This window comes from Chelonia mydas, chromosome 5, assembly GCF_015237465.2.
Source record: "Chelonia mydas isolate rCheMyd1 chromosome 5, rCheMyd1.pri.v2, whole genome shotgun sequence".
NCBI classification, from domain to species: domain Eukaryota; kingdom Metazoa; phylum Chordata; order Testudines; family Cheloniidae; genus Chelonia; species Chelonia mydas.
Genome location: NC_051245.2, coordinates 5638705 through 5656283, shown reverse-complemented (window position 1 = coordinate 5656283; position 17579 = coordinate 5638705). Strand labels below are relative to the sequence as shown.

Here is a 17579-nt window from a genome sequence, read left to right as displayed (position 1 = left end):
GATGGGTAGATGCTGCCACCACCCAAGTGCAAAAACCCCTTTGAGAACCCAGGAAGGCACATTTGGGAATTCCTTCCTGTGGGGTACCCTCATGTCCTTTCACAGACACCCTCCAGGGAAGAGCTAAGAAAGAAAACAAAGGAAACCAGCTGTTTCCACCAGCTAATTAAACAACCTGTGCACAAACATCTTAGGACACAAAATCCAATCCTGTTCTTAAAAAAGGTAAATTTTATTAAAAACAAAAAGAAAAAAAATACATTTGAAAACTTAGGCTATTGCTAGATTTTTTTAAAAAACCACTTACAAGGATTAGCATCAAGAATAACGTTCTTGAGGTCCATCTTAAAGGTTACAAGCAAACAAAAGCATTTGGGGTTAGCCCAGAGGAGTCCACAAGCCATAAAGAAATAAACAGAGATAAACCTAATTGCGTCTTCCTAGACATTTCCTGATTTACTTACATATCTGGGGTTCCAAATGAGTAGTTTCTAGGTATGATTTGATGATTTTTCATACCAGACACAAGCTCTTACAGCGTAGTTTCAGCCCTGTCTCTGCTTCTCGGGAGAACAGCACAGACAGACAAGGGGGAAGTTTTTTCCCAATTTTTAAAAGTTCTAGCTCTCCCATTGGCTCTTTTGGTCAGGTGCCCACTCCCTTCCTTTTACCTGTGCAGGGAGACTTTTTAACCCTTTACAGGTAAAGCAAGTAGAGAACAACTACTAAGAGGAAGTTTTATAGCTAACTGGCTGGCTGGGTGTCCATAAAAGAGAGCTACCTCCCCGCACCCCCGCCCCCATCCTCACGCCGTTCAATTATCACACCTTGCAAGGCATACTTTGTACAAAGGTTATTTCAACAGTGTGTAGGGTGTGAATACAAGGGTACATTCTGCCACACAACCTTAATGAGAGGGGGTAGAAAAAGAGGGACAGACTCAGGTGGAATTAATATAAAGGGGATCTTTACTGAGGCTGCTGGATGCTGGCAGACCCTGTGGTTGTTTTGAATGCTTTCATTTCCACCGCTTGTTCTGTCTAGTGGTTCTACACAGGGTCTCGCTGGGTCCCAGTCTAGCCATTGTGATGCCCAATATAAGTAAACTTCACCAGCTTAAATAAATCAAATATCTAGAAGATTTTTCTTGACTTCACTGAAAAAGGCTAAAGCAGAGAGATTCCAGTAGAAAACAGAGAGTCCCTGCAAGGGAAAAACAAATGCAGAACATGCCATGTGCAAGCAGCAGATAGAGTGGCTTCAGCACAGCAATGCTGGGCATGTGTCCCATGGCCTGCAGGGCAGATCAAGAAAGCGGCAGCACCAAGATAAGCCCTGACAGTGCTGGAAGGAGGAGGGCGACTCGAGGGGCAAATCCAAGAGCCTTGTGGCCCCTGCTGGAGGCTGGTTTGCACTCAAACCTCACAATGTCCACATCCAGCCCTTTCTCCCCTTTTGGAGCCACGCACTCAGACTCGGTGGTGCAGCCCCTCATTGCAGTTTTTAGGGGCAGGACACCTGCGCAGAGGAAGAAGCACATACCAGGCATCAGGGGAGCTCTGGCTCGTCCTGTCGCTAGTCAGCCCCAATAGCGCTACCCCCCGTGAGGCTATCAAGATTGTTCTAGTCTCCCTGTCCTTCTCTGATCCTTCCTCTTCCCACCCCTCATCCCCTGCCCCTTCCAGTCACCGGCAGGACACTCAGTGTTAGCTCCTCTGCTGGGCAGGGGAGTTTCTGTCAGGTCACTTTCTCTGAAAGCCTTTAGATGTTTCTTTTAAAATGTATTTAAAGAGGCAACTGGAGTCAGTTCGATTGACCGGAAATAATGGGGGTCAGCTGGGCTCCCCCCACCCCCTGCTTTCTGATGAATAAAAGGATGGGAAGCTTTTCGATTCTTCCCCTCACATGGGGATTTTTCTACTTATTACATTAGGAATCAGGATTTTTTTCTACTCTGGAAGTCTCTATGGCCAGCTGGAGAACTGGCAGTATTATTGTGTCAGAGAAAGTATGCAGGTAATTATGTATCTAAATACATGAGTGATGTTTATTCAGACTGGGAGTCACCTGGTGGCTCTGCTACACACAGTCCGGCAAGTCCTTTTTCTTAGTGTGCAAGCACTCTTCAGTCTGACAAGATGCTGGGTGGTTGTTAGCTTGTGAAGCAGGTGTTTTTTTGGTGGGGTAGGGGCTGTTGCAAGCAGCAGGAGAGTTTGCTCTCTGTCTTAATCTCTCTATCTAGAGCCAATACTTGGTGCATTGCTTCCTGGGAATCGGGCTTTGGTTTGGAGGCTGAGATTTCTGAAAGAGAGGGTTGCTTGCAATCACCTCTGTTCAGGGATTGATGTATATAGTGTAAATAAACAAGTTACACTCAGAAAATACTCAGACTCCATAACACTAATTTCTTTTCTAAGGGGAAGCCAGCCTGCTATCGATCAGCAGCAAGGGGACACTGTTTACATTTTTTTTAATTCAGGAAAAATGGAATTACCAGACCAGATCAGATTAGGGGTCCATCAAATCCAGTATCCTGCCACCAACAATGACCAGTAGCATATGTTTCAGAGGAAGATCATGGTTATACATAGCTAAACGGTCACCTGTCCCGAGGGGAAGTTTCTTCGTAATCTCCATTTAGGTAGTAGCTGTTTTAGACTCAGAAGCAGGAGGGCTTAAATCTTATCTACCATAAGTGTAGATGTTCTTATCCATACTTATTAATTTTCTAAATGTCTGATTCTTTTATGAAGCCTGCTAAGCTCTTGGCTTCAATAATACCCAGTGGCAATGAATTCCACAGGTTAACTGTACACAACATGGAAAGGGGGGGAAAAACATTCCCTTGTACCAGTTTCAGATTTGTTCCCATTCAGTGTCATTGACATTTCTTTTGCTTTTTTTTAAAATTTGCTTTCTCTCATTTCTCTTTGAAGCATTTCATAGAATGGCATTTGCAAAATTAACCAAAATCTAACAGGAAAAAATAAATAAGTTACCGATGGTTATTTTCCCAGCTATATCAAAACACTGGGTCTGGACTCCGGTACAACTCACGGTGTTTTCACTACACTGGTAAGAATTCTCAGCGTAGCATGCTGGACACTGCAGGCCATTGGGAATGGTGTTCATCGGTGGCACTGGGAACAACCAGAAGGATCACAGTCAGTTTTGACAATGTTAGCAGGGACAGCTGGCATTGGGTTCAGGGAGCTTGGCAGCAAATCATCAAATGGCCCCTTAAATCCTCCCACAACAAGGGACTACAGGTCTAGCTCAGGAGATACCACGGGCAGTTGAGTCTAGTCTCTGCTGACATGAGAGTTTTGCCGAGTGAAGCCTTCTCCCGTGTAGAATTTGGTTAGTAGGAACTCAGACGCCTATTCTACTCCTCCCCACCCCAGCGGGGAGTTATTCAGTGCAAGGCTTGTTGTGACAACTGGTCTATAACTTTTACCATGGAAAATAGGTCGTTATTTTCAATGAGGAATGTAATAAATAGGTGCAAGAGAACCAGAACAGAGAGACTAAATTAGTCCAAACCAAAAACCACACCAATATAATTCAAGGACTAGGTTGAAATCAAGCTCTGTAAACACAGAAGACTTGGAAGCAGAAGTTAATGAACCAAAATCAGTGTCAGCTATTAGGCCTAATTGGTGGACAAAATAATGAGGGGATGGGCTGTTCTGTCCATCCCTCCCTTTTCGGGTTCTTTTTTGGGAGGGAGCAGAACACTCAAAAGAACAGACAGAGACTACTGAAGTGAGCTTCACCATCATGGCTGCCATCCCCACCTCCATGCCTGTTTCCTGGGACCCCAGGCCTTTGTCATCCTGATCCTGAGAGATCAGGGTCAGAGAGAGGGATCCAGATGACATCACCGCCTTTACTGTCTCCAGCTGAATCCAAAATGCAACCGAGAGTGACAGTTATTTACCCCAAAGGACTAAACAAGGGGGATTTTTTCCTCCTAAAGACTCTCTCCAGCTAAAGGGAAAGGGTGTGAAAATGAAAGCCTGATTTCATACTTTACCTTTCAAAGGCTTTCACAGCTTTTCCTTCTTTTCTATTTCTTTATTAAAAGATTAAAAGGATGTTTCATGGTGGTTTGCCATGGTGCTAAGCAGGCTGAGGTGTCTGTGTATCAAACCCCGGACCTTGTTTAACACTGTTTAATGTTGGACAGCGACTGGGTTATTTTACCACCATATACTCCCTCTCACTTAATACAACAGGCCCACTGCAGGTCAAGTGGCTATTCTCAGGGACTGAGAGTTATTCAGTCCACTGCTCCCGGCATGTTCTCAGGGACTCAGTGTTATTCCGTAGAGCACCCCTGTAAAGCAGGTGAAATTTCCTACTGAAATCTCGCTTCATTCTTAATCTCTCACAACAGCTTAGAGAGCAGCAGGGCAATCCCTGGCGGGGTCTGGGTGAATTCCCAGTTTGGTGCACACTTAGGATAGAGAGCAGGAGTTTCACTGTAAGCCTAGGATGAGCCTCCTCCTGGCAGGTGGGTGGGAAGAGGAAGAGGGGGCGGTGGAAAGGGGAGGAGAGCACATGCCGTAGATACATACGTGGGTCAGACGCTGTTTTACAGTCTTCTCCCACACAGCAGGTGATTCTGCTCCTGTGTGTCATTCCGTTCCCAAAGTTCATACTAATGGGGTCTGTTCGGCAACTATTGGAGTGCAGGCAGGACTTTTGGGTTATCACAATCCTCTTTGACACTATAACAAAGAAAAACCTGTGGAGTTACGAACAAAACAGGCCCACTGTGATGCTTTGAGGCTCCCCCAGAGCAGTAAGGGGTTCTCTCACCGCCTGTCCTGTAACTTTGGGTGTGTTAACGCTACACTGCTGTGGTTGTGTCTATACTGCCACTTTCGGTGCTAAAACTTTTGTCGTTCAGGGGTGTGAAAAAACACCCCCCGAGCGACAAAAGTTTTAGCGCTGAAAAGTGCCAGTATAGACGGCACTTTATCACCGGGAGCCGTGCTCCCAGCGATAAAGCCACCGCCACTCATTAGGGGTAGGGGTTTTTTTAATCGCTGGGAGAGTTCTTCCCCCGGCGATAAAGTGTGTCTACACTGCCCACTTCACAGTGCTGCCATGCTGCAATGTGGGTAGTGTAGACATACCCTATGACTCAGAGCCTTGACACCAGTAGCCCCCCTACAAGCGTAAAGGTCTTACCCAGCCTAGTTACTCCTGCCTGGGTGACTCCACCAGCCCTTCTGATCCTGAGTCCCCAGAAATCTCTCTACCCACCAAGTTCTTAACTACTGGACACTCGGACTTTCCCAACTCTGTTTCGTCACCCCCCAGAAGAAGTGAAACTTGCCCCTGGTTATCAGTTCATTTTGGCAGACACACTCCACACAGTTTGCACATCAGAGACCTGCTTGGGGTAAAAATCAACAAGACATTTATGTTGTAGACAAATCACAGATCCAAAGATGAACTAGGAAGAAGAAGCAAACATGGACAAGTGACACAGAAAATAAACATAAATATGCAACTTCAGGCTTTACACTTCAACATTAGCTAAATTCCCTTTGCTAATATAAGTTACCTTTGAACAGTTTCCCAGCATATCCCCTGCCATAGAGGGGATCCAGTGTGCAAGACAGACAGCCCCATGCCTGAGACTGTTCCTCAGTTCTGATACCTTTCACTTCAAATCCTGTTCCCTTCCCTTGTAAGAGGGTTTGCAGGGGTTTTTCCTTTCTCTCAATTCATGGTTAATCAGAGCATTGCGGGGGGTTCCCTCTCAATTTGACAGTCAGGGTGTCTCTGTCAACTGTAATAGTCCATAATTTGTCTTTTCATGGGTCATTACTTGGGACTGGTTTTGTGAAAACACCTGGCTTGGAAGGAGCCCGTCGCTGCTGTGAGGTGTTGTCATAAACATAAAGGGAAGGGTAAACACCTTTAAATCCCTCCTGGCCAGAGGAGAAACCCTTTCACATGTAAAGGGTTTTTTGAAGCAAGGATAACCTCCCTGGCACCTGACCAAAATGACCAATGGGGAGACAAGATACTTTCAAAGCTGGAGAGGAGGGAAAAACAAAGGTTCTCTCTGTCTGTGTGTTATTTTTTGCCAGGAACAGAAAAGGAATGGAGTCTTAGAACTTAGTAAGTAATCTAGCTAGAGATGCGTTAGATTCTGTTTTGTTTAAATGGCTGATAAAATAAGCTGTGCTGAATGGAATGTATATTCCTGGTTTTGTGTCTTTTTGTAACTTAAGGTTTTGCCTAGAGGGATTCTCTATGTTTTGAATCTGATTACCCTGTAAGGTATTTACCATCCTGATTTGACAGAGGTGATTCTTTTACTTTTTCTTCAGTTAAAATTCTTCTTTTAAGAACCTGATTGCTTTTTCGTTGTTCTTAAGATCCAAGGGTTTGGGTCTGTGGTCACCTATGCAAATTGGTGAGGATTTTTATCAAGCCTTCCCCAGGAAAGGGGGTGTAGGGTTTAGGGAGGATTTTGCGGGAGAAAGACATTTCCAAGCAGGCTCTTTCCCTGTTATATATTTGTCAGACGCTTGGTGGTGCCAGCAATAAAGTCCAAGGGCAAAAGGTAAAATAGTTTGTACCTTGGGGAAGTTTTAACCTAAGCTGGTAAGAATAAGCTTAGGGGATCTTTCATGCAGGTCCCCACATCTGTACCCTAGAGTTCAGAGTGGGGAAGGAACCTTGACCTTGGCAGGTGTATTTAAAATTGTAGCATAGGACATGAGCATACTGTGCTACATACAGAAATACACAGATTCATACCCACAGTCTGTATACGTCTCCTAAGAGCCATCAAGTTCAGAACATTACAAGCTTTCATAAAAGATCTTACTCGACATATTTTTATGCACAATAACATGGTGTACAATTGGTTGGCTCAATTGCTTACTCTTTGGGGGTTCAGATTCCCCCCATCCCTGTTCTCCCCTTGGAGTGTCTGGACCCTGACTGTCACACCCAGCCCTGAGGGGCATTCCTTCCTGCAGTGACTTCTTTGCTCCCTCTCTTCCCTTTCCCCGCAATCATGACACAGCATGGCCTTCCCAGCATCGTGACAGGATGATACAAAACAATATGGGGCTTGAGGACAACAAAACCATCCTGCAGCTGGTGCTGATGGGGGCATGGCAATCACCATGGGGAAATGGATTACTCGCAATCACATCTCAGACACTAGGGAGGAATTTCATGCCTCCCCACCCCATACTGTAATATTTACATGGGGAGCAGCTAGTGGCCACCAAGTTTCACTGCAGCTGTACCCCAGCAAGAACACCCCATTCTTGGGACTCTTTAGTAAACAGTTGTTACCCACTGGTCCATGATATGCTGCGTGCCCATCTGTGCCCACTCCATGCATGATAGTCTGTTACAGCCCTGAGCTACCGAGAGCCTCGCTTCAGCTGTAGAGACTTGTGCGGTTAGTCCTGGAGGTCCTCCATTCACTATTGGGCTCCTCAGTCGAGCAGAGAAATGTATTATATGATCAAATGGTTGGAAGTTGAAGCTAGACAAATTCAGACTGGAAATAAGGCATAACTTGTGAGTAATTTACCAATGGTCATAGTAGATTCTCCACCACTGACAATTTTAAAATCAAGATTGGATGTTTTGGTAAAAGATCTGCTCTAGGAATTATTGGGGGAAAAGTTCTCCGGCCTGCATTCTATAGGAGATCCTGACTAGATGGTCGCAGTGTCCCTTCTGGCCTTGAAAACTATGAATCCCTGTTGTATTGGCCAAGAAGGAGACCAATTTTATCCCTGTGCCCTGTAAAGTCTTGGTAAGGATGCTCAGAAGCGGGGGAGTTTGTCTATCTACATCCCTAGACTCACTGATGCTGGTCTGTCTCTAACGCTAGATGCTTGTATAGTGCTGGCTCTCTACCAATCAGGGCTGGGTCATGGGAGGACTCTGGGCATCAAGTGAGCTGCTCAGTATCAGTACCAGAGGTCAAGATCAATCCAGAGCCAGGCCACGTCAAAACCAAGTCAGAGTCCGTTAAAAATTGAGAGAGTGAGATGTGAATCAGGGTAAGGCTGGCAAGGGGCTTTCACCAAGGACAGCAAAGGGCTTTAAGCCAAGGAGAGTAAACCAGGACCAAGGTTGACTAGGTTAGGAGTCAGGAGTCTGTCACTGCGAGGTTTGGCAAAGTGCAGTCTAAGACAGAAACACACTGGTGGTCTGCGTTGCTCAGACAACTTTCAGAAACATCTTCCTGGTTTATATGGGGAGTGCCAGGGAATCATGGAGGGCTGTCGCTTGTGCTTCTTTGGGCAGGACTGCCTGTGGGGCTTCATGTCTCAGCACCTCAGGGTGGCACTCCAGATAGCAGTGAGGAAGTAGGTCTCCCCGAGCCCCCGGTTCCAGGCCAGTGGGTCCTTACGCAGTCTATCTATCCATGTTTCTATACCAGGCTCCTGAGTCTAGCACCCTCCCACAGGAACTGCCTATGGGAGCCCTCTGGTATCTGACACTGCCTGGGTTAAAGGTGAATCTCACTCACCCAGCTGGGTTGTGTCCAGAATGTCGACGCAGGTGCCTTGAGGGGATGACAGGGTGACTTAGGGACTGGGGATGTGGATAAGTGGGAAGGGATGCACTTCTGGCAAAGCTACAGTGCTGGGGCCATAAATCTGGATGCTCAAACAGGTGCCCTGGAGAATCAAATTGGTGTTTAGGTCCCTCCCCTCCAAGTTTGAAAACTGGACCCTCACACTGTTTGTTGCCAGGTAGGAAACACTGCTTGGCTTAATAATAATACTTAGTGCTTTTCATCCAGAGAGTTCCACCTGCTTCACAAGCATCATGCCCCACCCTTTGATTGATGGGAAACTGAGGCATAGAGTGGATATGTAACTCACCCAGGGTAACCCAGCCAGTCAGTGGCAGAGACAGGAATAAAACCCAGGAGTCTTGTCTCCCAGCTCTGTCCACTGCACCACTCTGGTTTAAGCTCTCTCTTACCTACCTTGTACAATTTCATGCTTTATGACCCCACAGGTATCTTTGCCACTATCGCAGGTTTCCATGGGGCCGGAACAGCTCTCCCCTATTTCATGGCAAACCTCACACTGAAGAGAGCTCCCTAGGGAAGGAAAAGGAACATACTTTGTCTTAGCAGTTGCTATGAATGTTTCTCACTTCTCCTTTCAAGCTTCCTCTTCTTGACCAGCAGGCATCCTCTGGTTTTCCTCTTGTATCTGCTGACCTGTTTGACTAAGCCACAATGTTCAGGGGAACAGCCAGCAATACTGCTGGGGCTTGTATGTCCTGAGGGGTCAGTATCACTTTACAGCTGGTATGGAGCCTTGGGGGATAGGATTCCCCGATTCTTCTAGTCCAGGGATGGCACAAATGCATGATGCAGCTCTCCATTTCCACCCTCATGCCTCATTTCCTCTCTGCTTCAACCACAATGGAGATAACTCACTGGAGAGATTACCCTGCAGCTAGAACCTCTTATGAAAGGAGACTCAAAGAGCTTGTCTTGTTTAGCCTAATCAAAAGAAGGCTGAGGGGAGATAGGATTGCTCTCTATAAATATATCAGAGGGATAAATACCAGGAAGGGAGAGGAATTATTTAAGCTCAGTACCAATGCGGACACAAGAACAAATGGATATAATCTGGCCATCAGGAAGTTTAGACTTGAAATTAGAAAAAGGTTTCTAGCCATCAGAGGAGTGAAGTTCTGGAACAGCCTTCCAAGAGGAGCAGTGGAGGCAAAAGACATATCTGGCTTCAAGACTAAGCTTGATAAGTTTATGAAGGGGATGGTATGATGGGATAGCCTAATTTTGGCAACTAATTGATCTTTGACTGTTAGTGGTAAATATGCCCAATGGCCTGTGATGGGATGTTAGCTGGGGTGGGATCTGAGTTACTACAGAGAATTCTTTCCTGGGTGTCTGGCTGGTAAGTTTTGCCCATATGCTCAGGGTTTAGCTGATCACAATATTTGGTGTCAGGAAGGAATTTTCCTCCAGGGCAGATTGGCAGAGGCCCTGGGGGTTTTTCGCCTTCCACTGCAGTGTGGGGCATGGGTTACTTGCTGGAGGATTCTCTGCACCTTGAAGTCTTTAAACCATGAGATGAGGACTTCAGTAGCTCAGACATAGGTCAGGGATTTGTTGCAGGAGTAGGTGGGTGAGATTCTGTAGCCTGCGTTGTGCAGGAGGTCAGACTAGATGATCATAATGGTCCCTTCTGACCTTAAAGTCTATGAGTCTCTTTACTAATGTCTAGCTGGCATTTCCTCCCATTTAGTTCCTGATCCCTTCTCTTCTCGTCAGGCCCTGACACCTCAAGGTGCATTTTAAAGCAAAGTGAGCATTGGGCATGAAGGATGAACCCAGCTAACCCCAAACCCCATTCATCCCTGTCAAGGCTTATTCCCCATTCTGGCACTTCAAGTGCAGAAGGTGGGGTTCCGCAAGGATTTTAAAAATTAATACTGGCCACTCCGGGCTTGTATTAACCTCCTAAAGTCACAGCTTCTCTCTGACCTTGGATGGTACATGCTGCCACCACCCAAATGCAAACTCCTTGGAACCCAGGAAGGCGCACTTGGGAATTCCTTCTTGTGGGGTACCCTCAAGCCCTTTCACTCCCTCACTCCGGGGAAGAGGTGAGAAAGAAAACAAAGGAAATTAGCTGTTGTCCCCAGCTAATTAAACAACATATGCATAAACCTCTGAGGACATCAAAAATCCAATCCTGTTCTTTAAAAAGGGTAAATTTTGTTAAAAACAAAAAGAAAGAAAATACATCTGGAACTTAGGCTTTTGCTAGATTTAAAAAGAAACAATTACAAAAATTAAGCATCAAGATAGCTCTCTTGAGGTTCAGCTTAAAGGTTACAAACAGAACAAAAGCATCTGGGGATAGCACAGAGGAGTCCACAAGCCAGTAAAAAATAAACAGGAATAACCCTAATCGCGTCTTTCTAGACATTCCCTAATTTACTTACATTTCTGGGGTTTCAGATAAGCAATCTTTAGGTATGATCTGATGGTTTTTCATACCTGGCTTAAAGCTTCTCACAGCATAACTGCTCCCTGTTCCCCTCTTTCCCAGAGAATAACAACACACAGACAAAGGGAAGTTTTTTCCCAATTTTAAAAAGTTCTAGCCCTCCCATTGGCTCATTTGGTCAGGTGCCCACTCCTTTCCTTTCACCTGTGGGCTTGTTAACCCTTTACAGGTAAAGCAAGTAGAGAACAGCTCCTAATAAGGGTTTTATAGCTAACTGGCTGGCTGGGTGTCCATAAAAGGGAGCTCCCCCTTTATTTATCACAATCCCAATACAAGACAGCGGGAACAAATCCATAGGGGTAAGGGATATTTCACACCAGGATGGGAAGACACCCAACTGCAGAACAGCAATTCCAGGGCCGGTTCTACACTTTGGGCTGCGACAGGGTCAACAGTCCGAAAATCAGGGGACTCACCTGCATCTATGAAAGCCAAGAGGATGCAGAAGGAGAAGGAAACCTTCATGATGACAGGGAGAGCACAGGCTGCAATGGGAATAGAGCTGCTGAATTTTCAGTTCTGACAGCAAACACTCCAAAGGGGGCTTTTATAGACTGGATTGAACAGCAGAACATCACAAGTGAAATTCGGCAAATAAGGGAAGTTAAGCTAAGTGCCTTCGTACAGCCTGCTGAAGACTCCCAGGGACTATGGGAAATGTAACTGTTATGGACCTACTGGGAGAAGCTCCATAGTTAAGGGTGCATTGTTTGTTACTTTGTTTAATTTAAAGCAGGTATTCAGCATCTTTGTTTCACAAGAAGAATACTGGTTTCAGAGTAGCAACCGTGTTAGTCTGTATTCGCAAAAAGAAAAGGAGTACTTGTGGCACCTTAGAGACTAACCAATTTATTTGAGCATAAGCTTTCGTGAGCTACAGCTCACTTCATCGGATGCATTCCGAATGAAGAATACTGTGTATCATTTTCAAACTTACAGCACACATCCTGTCATAAATATAAAGGGAAGGGTAACCACCTTTCTGTATACAATGCTATAAAATACCTCCTGGCCAGAGGCAAAATCCTTTCACCTGTAAAGGGTTAAGAAGCTAAGGTAACCTGTCTGGCACCTGACCCAAAATGACCAATGAGGGGACAAGATACTTTCAAATCTGGAGGGGTGGAAAAAGGGCTTTTATCTGTCTGTCCGTGTGATGCCTCTGCTGGGGACAGATCAAGAAAGCAAGCAATTCAACTCCTATAAAGTTAGTAAGTAATATAACTAGAAAATGCGTTAGATTTTCTTTTGTTTTTTGGCTTGTGAAATTCGCTGTGCGGGAGGAAATGTGCATTCCTGTTTTTGAGTCTTTTCGTAACTTAAGGTTTTGGCTAGAGGGATTCTCTATATTTTGAATCTGACTGCCTGTAAGATTATCTTCCATTCTGATCTTACAGAGTTATTCTCTTATCTTTTTTTGTTCTTCTAATAAAGTTCTGATTTTTAAGAATCTGATTGGGTTTTTTGGGTCTTAAAAATCCAAGGAGTTTGTGCTCATCTTGTTTATTCTCAAGCCTCCCCAGGAAAGGGGGTGTAAGGGCTTGGGGGGATATTTTGGGGAAATAGGAACTCCAAGTGGTCCTTTCCCTGTTTTTTGTCTAAAACACTTGGTGGTGGCAGCGTTTTACCTAATCCAAGGGCAAAGACTTTGTGCCTTGGGGAAGTTTTAACCTAAGCTGGTAGAAATAAGCTTAGGGGGTCTTTCATGCGGGTCCCCACATCTGTACCCTAGATTTCAGAGTGGGGAAGGAACCTGACACATCCTGTGAGAAAAGCCTCAATTTTCAGAAGACTTTCAAATACATCTGTTAATTGGGTTATGGGACAGCTTGAATTAAAATTGGGTCTGTTAAAAAAATATTCTTTGAATCGCATCATGCTTTTTCAGATGCCCCTGGCTAAGAAACACCTTGTAACTAATCCTTCCTACCTTCCATATAGTTATCTCTGGGAACTGCATACTTGCAGACAAGGCAGACACCTCTGTACAAGTGGAAAAATCACAGGGATTGCTGGATCCGACTGGTCCACTCCACTCCACTGTCCTGTCGGACATTTATCTGATGCTAAATCCTGTAGTGGACAGTTATGTAACAGCCGACAAGTAGAGGGCATCTCTTCCTAAGGTGTGGAGCAATTGCTTTTCTTTTGTAGCAGGATCATTGCAATTTATTGCTTTGATATGATCCCAGCTGTGTAATGCCCCTGTAATGCAAACACCCCTGTCAGTATAACTGCACACCAGCACCGCTCCTAACTGCTTACCTGCCCAAGGAAGGATAGAATGACACCACTTATGCTTTGCTACGGGAGATGTATCATTGGTTTGCTGCAGTGCCAGGTTTACCGAGCAACACTGGCCTTTTCTCCAATTACACCAGGACTGACAGTCCCCTCCCTTTCTACCAGCATGTCAAAGCAAATGCGATTACCCCAGTCTCAAGGAAGGACTTAGACATTTGCAGCGAATAAACACAAGGTTCGCTAGCCTAAGAGGCACTTGATTGCCACTTAAATACCTCTCTTTCTTTCCATAGGAATTGCTAGACTGGGTCAAAACTGTGGTCCACCTTGTCCGGATTCCAGCTTCCAGCAGTGGCCAGCACCAGCCGCTTCAGGGGGAGGTACAAGGAACCCAGTAATAGGCACCTATAGGATAATCTCTAGATGGAAAAGTCTCCTCCTAACTCCCAGTAGTTAGCAGTTGGCTTCTGTCCAGAAGCACCTGGCAGGTGACTCAAGTCCTGCATTTATCTGCAGATAAAGGACACCACAGACATTGGCAGTGCATGCGTAACTGCCAGGGGTTCCTCTTCACACTGCAACCCAGAACCAGCTTGAGCCCCACCCAGGATTCTAGGAAAACTTAACCCCACCCCTGGTCACCTCTAAGAAGCAACTTCCCCACTCGCAAGCACTGAGTCTGTTCAAGAGAAAAGAGAACTGTTATGACAAGGAAAAGGGAACCATGCATTAGTTTTAGAAAACACCAAACCCACATTCAAAAATGTGCAAACATAAGCCACCCACCCCACAGGGCACTGGGCAGTGTCCTTTGCCTCAGTGTCCCACCTGTCCTCAGCCCGATGAACGAACGTCCCTTTAGCACATCACTCCCCTCTCCCACCGCTGCACGCCACTCACAGTTGGTCAGCGAACACTCAGAATTCAGAGGTGCATACATGGGGGTTCACCTCCCACCCTTGGGGGGTCTGGGGGCAGGAGAAGCATCGAGCAATGCCTCTGACACCTCTGCTCACTCTGCCGTGGCTGCCCACCGTTGCCATCACTCTTTGTGATGCCACGTTCTGAGGTTCCACCGCTTCACCCAGCTCTGGGTGATTTCAGGGGGTAGTGGGGAACCTCGCTGCTGATGCGGGCTAGGCCCTCTCTTTCACTGCGGCAGCTGTCCCACGCCAGGTCTAAGGCTCAGCAGTGAGACCTGGTTATCAGTGAGTCCAGCACCCGTGATCATAAAACAAAACAGAGACTCTCTAGTGGGTCAAATTAGCTGTCTTCAAACAGTGGCGAGTGGGAGGGTTAGATGGTGCCTAAGGGCAGGTCAACACAGCACTGTCTACACCAGGGTTTGGTCAGTATAACTGCTTCACTCAGGGGTGTGGATTTACCCCTGAGTGACATCGTTCTTTCAATGGACATTTGTAGTGTTGACCTGGCCTAGGACTCTTAGGCAGAGCCCACCCCACCAGGGGGGCTGTCCTCACTCTCTCAAATTTCGCTGGGATTTGGCATCCCTAAACCCTGCTTAGCGAGTGCACTTCAATTGAGGGTGACCCCCTCAATCAGGATGCTAAGCACAGTTCTGCTGCCTTTTACTCATGCAATAAGGATAGCAACGTGTCATTACCTTTGCATTCAATACTAAAGTGATTTGTAACCCAACCCCAGCCAAAATTGACCACTTTGGCAATGCAGCTCTGTCTGCTGAATACCTAGGCAGAGTAAGTGTGTTTACACAAATACAGTCCAGTCCTGAAGTTCCACCCCACCCAGCTCATCACTAGATGTCAGGGGAGAACTCATTCTGACCCTGCTCACATGACTTGTGCCACTGTGCCTTGATCCCTGGTCCAGAGGGAGCACCTGTAGGGATGAGACAGGAAGTTCAGGCTGCGGGCCCATTCAAAGGGCACTCTGTCGCTGGTGCCATCACCAGGGTGAGACATCAGATCATTGTCTGGCTCACTTGTCATTCAGGATCTCACAGCACTTTTCTGCAAGAACAGAGAAGTTAGATAGTGTCTTGGCCAAACCCCAGTCCCTAACTTAGCCTTGGACATTATGTTCTTCCTCGCCTCCTATCCCCAACAGTTGTGTGTGCTGTTAAATAAGCTCTAGCCGTCTGCCCCAGAGCTGCTGCATTTCAGTGGTGGGAGAGGTCTTTTCTGTAATGTACAATAATTTGGAAATGGGTTTTTATGGTTTGGAAAATGCCTGGAGATGTGTGAATGAAAGAAGCCATGGGGTCTACGAGTCAGTCTTTGTTATCGTTCCATCTTGGACCTCTATGCCATGAGGATCAAAAGGGGGCCAGGTTTGATGGCAGTTTTGTGTGTTACTCTTCAATGTCTTAACAGGCTTGTTGTATTCATTTTGATGCACTATATGGGCCCAAAGAGTCAAAGGTGTTAACATGACCCCGTTACCGTCCAACATTAAACAGTGTTAAACAAGGTTTGGGGTTTGGTACACAAAAATCTCAGCCACTTAGTGCCACAGCAAACACACCAGGAAACATCCTTTTAACCTTTTATTAAAGATACAGAAAAGAAGGAAAACCAGTTAATGCATTTGACATATAAGGGAGTAAGTAAATTTTTCATTTTAACAACTTCCATTGTTCTTTTCCTTTAGCTGGAGAGATCCTTTAGAAGGAAAAAAACCCTTGTTTGACCATCTTAGATGGTAGTAACTGTCTTTTGCTGGGGAAATGAGAAACAATAAGTTGAGCTAGGCTGGAGCTGTTGTTATTGGAATCATAGAATCATAGGACTGGAAGGGACCTTGAGAGGTCATCTAGTCCAGTCCCCTACACTCAAGGCAGGACTAAGTATTATCTAGACCATCCCTGATGGGTGTTTATCCAGCCTGTTCTTAAAAATCTGCAATGATGGAGATTCCACAACCTCCTTATTGCTGTTGTTAAAGTCCAGTCCTGTTTCCTAGACGCAGAATGAGACAAACACACGCAAGAGGGGAGAGGAGAGAAAAGAAAAAGATAGAAAGGGCAGCTAGTGTCAACTCTCACTTGCAACCTCGCTGCTGGAAAACCACAAGCCCAGCACACGGTCTGATCAGCCACTGCAAGATTTTTCAAACTTGTACCAGCATTGGGCTTCTTAAAACATTGTTTTTAGCTGCTTCTTTCTGGGCACAGGCTTACAGCAGCGTGGTAAAATATACAGTCGTGGCTGGCTGAGCCAGACCCTTATTAGATAGAGGGCAAAAGGAGAAGAATAGGAAAGAGACGTAATCAGATGGGGAAGGAAAAGAACACATGGGGTGTGGGCAGGGGGTGATCAGGATTTAGCCAGAACCAGTGGAGGTGGTGATGTCATCTGTGTCCCTCTTTCTAGTCTGGTCTGGTCAGAACATTTCTCAGGATCATGACACTGAAGGCACAATGGTGTCATGCTGGATCCCAGGGTCCCAGGAGACAGTGAGGGTGGTATCCATGCTGGTGAAGTTTGCTCTTTCCCCTTCCTTCAGTCAGCAAGCATTCACATGCATCTGTATTCCCCCACGCTGCCACTCCCACTAGAATGAGAGCTCCACTTGGTTTTCCACCATCAATGCAGCTCTCATCCTGGTGTTCCTGGCTGGGGAGAACTTGGCACACAGATCCAGGAACGTCACACAGATCCAGGAACATTCAGTAGTCACTGCTCATTGTCCCAAACCTGCAGTACAACGTGCTCTTACCAACTTGTTTCTTGGCCCCAGAAGTGGCGCTCCACCATCTTCAGCTGCTCCATGAACCCCATCAACAACCTTGAACTGATTTTCGCTATGTCCCTCAGCAAACTGTCCTCGAAGACATCATTCTGTCCCCTGTATTTGCGATGTTGATTAGAAGAGTGCAGAGTTCTGCGGGCTCCCTTCTTGTCAGAGGTGCACACCGAAAAATGCCTCACAGGTTTGTGGAATTTAAAAAAAAAAAAAAAAGTCATGAAAATTACAGGTTATGGATGGCATTAAGGGATAGAGGAAGTTGCATGCTGGATGCTTGACCCCTAGCTCCCAGAGATCCCTGCACAACTCTTTTCTACTTCACAACACATGGCAAAACGTTCCCAAAAGGCATTGTGCCAGATGGCTGTGCGTGGCGCTCTGAGATACCTACTCATGGTGCACCGCATTGTGCACTGACACAAGCGCTCATGAAGTGTCCAAAGAAGGTCTTGTTCCATCTCTAACTTCTGTGGTGTCCAACCACCCTGGGGAAGCAGTACCTCAGTTTGGTCTTTCTGCTCACAGGGCAAAGCCCCAAAGTACCTT

General features: G+C 46.0%; 1 protein-coding gene across 1 annotated transcript; it reads right to left on the bottom strand.

Moving 5' to 3' along the window:
* Positions 1–213: 213 nt before the first annotated feature.
* Positions 214–11656, bottom strand: LOC102941337 (phospholipase A2 inhibitor gamma subunit B). Its single transcript, XM_007063317.4, has 5 exons — positions 11477–11656; positions 8996–9112; positions 4581–4733; positions 3000–3140; positions 214–1518 (listed from the first exon to the last, which is right to left on the bottom strand). The coding sequence occupies exons 1-5, from the start codon at positions 11523–11525 to the stop codon at positions 1307–1309; spliced, it is 672 nt and encodes a 223-aa protein (XP_007063379.2). The 5' UTR covers positions 11526–11656; the 3' UTR covers positions 214–1306.
* Between the last annotated feature and the right edge of the window lie 5923 nt (positions 11657–17579).

Bases quoted from the DNA above. Each gene is read 5' to 3' on its own strand.
- LOC102941337 (XM_007063317.4), bottom strand. From the start codon at position 11,525: ATGAAGGTTTCCTTCTCCTTCTGCATCCTCTTGGCTTTCATAGATGCA. The intron at 4,734-8,995 runs GTAGGTAAGAGA...TCTTTGTTATAG, and splicing joins AAAGCATGAAATTGTACAAG to TGTCAAAGAGGATTGTGATA. The intron at 1,519-2,999 runs GTAACTTATTTA...TCCTCTGCGCAG, and splicing joins AGCTGGGAAAATAACCATCG to GTGTCCTGCCCCTAAAAACT.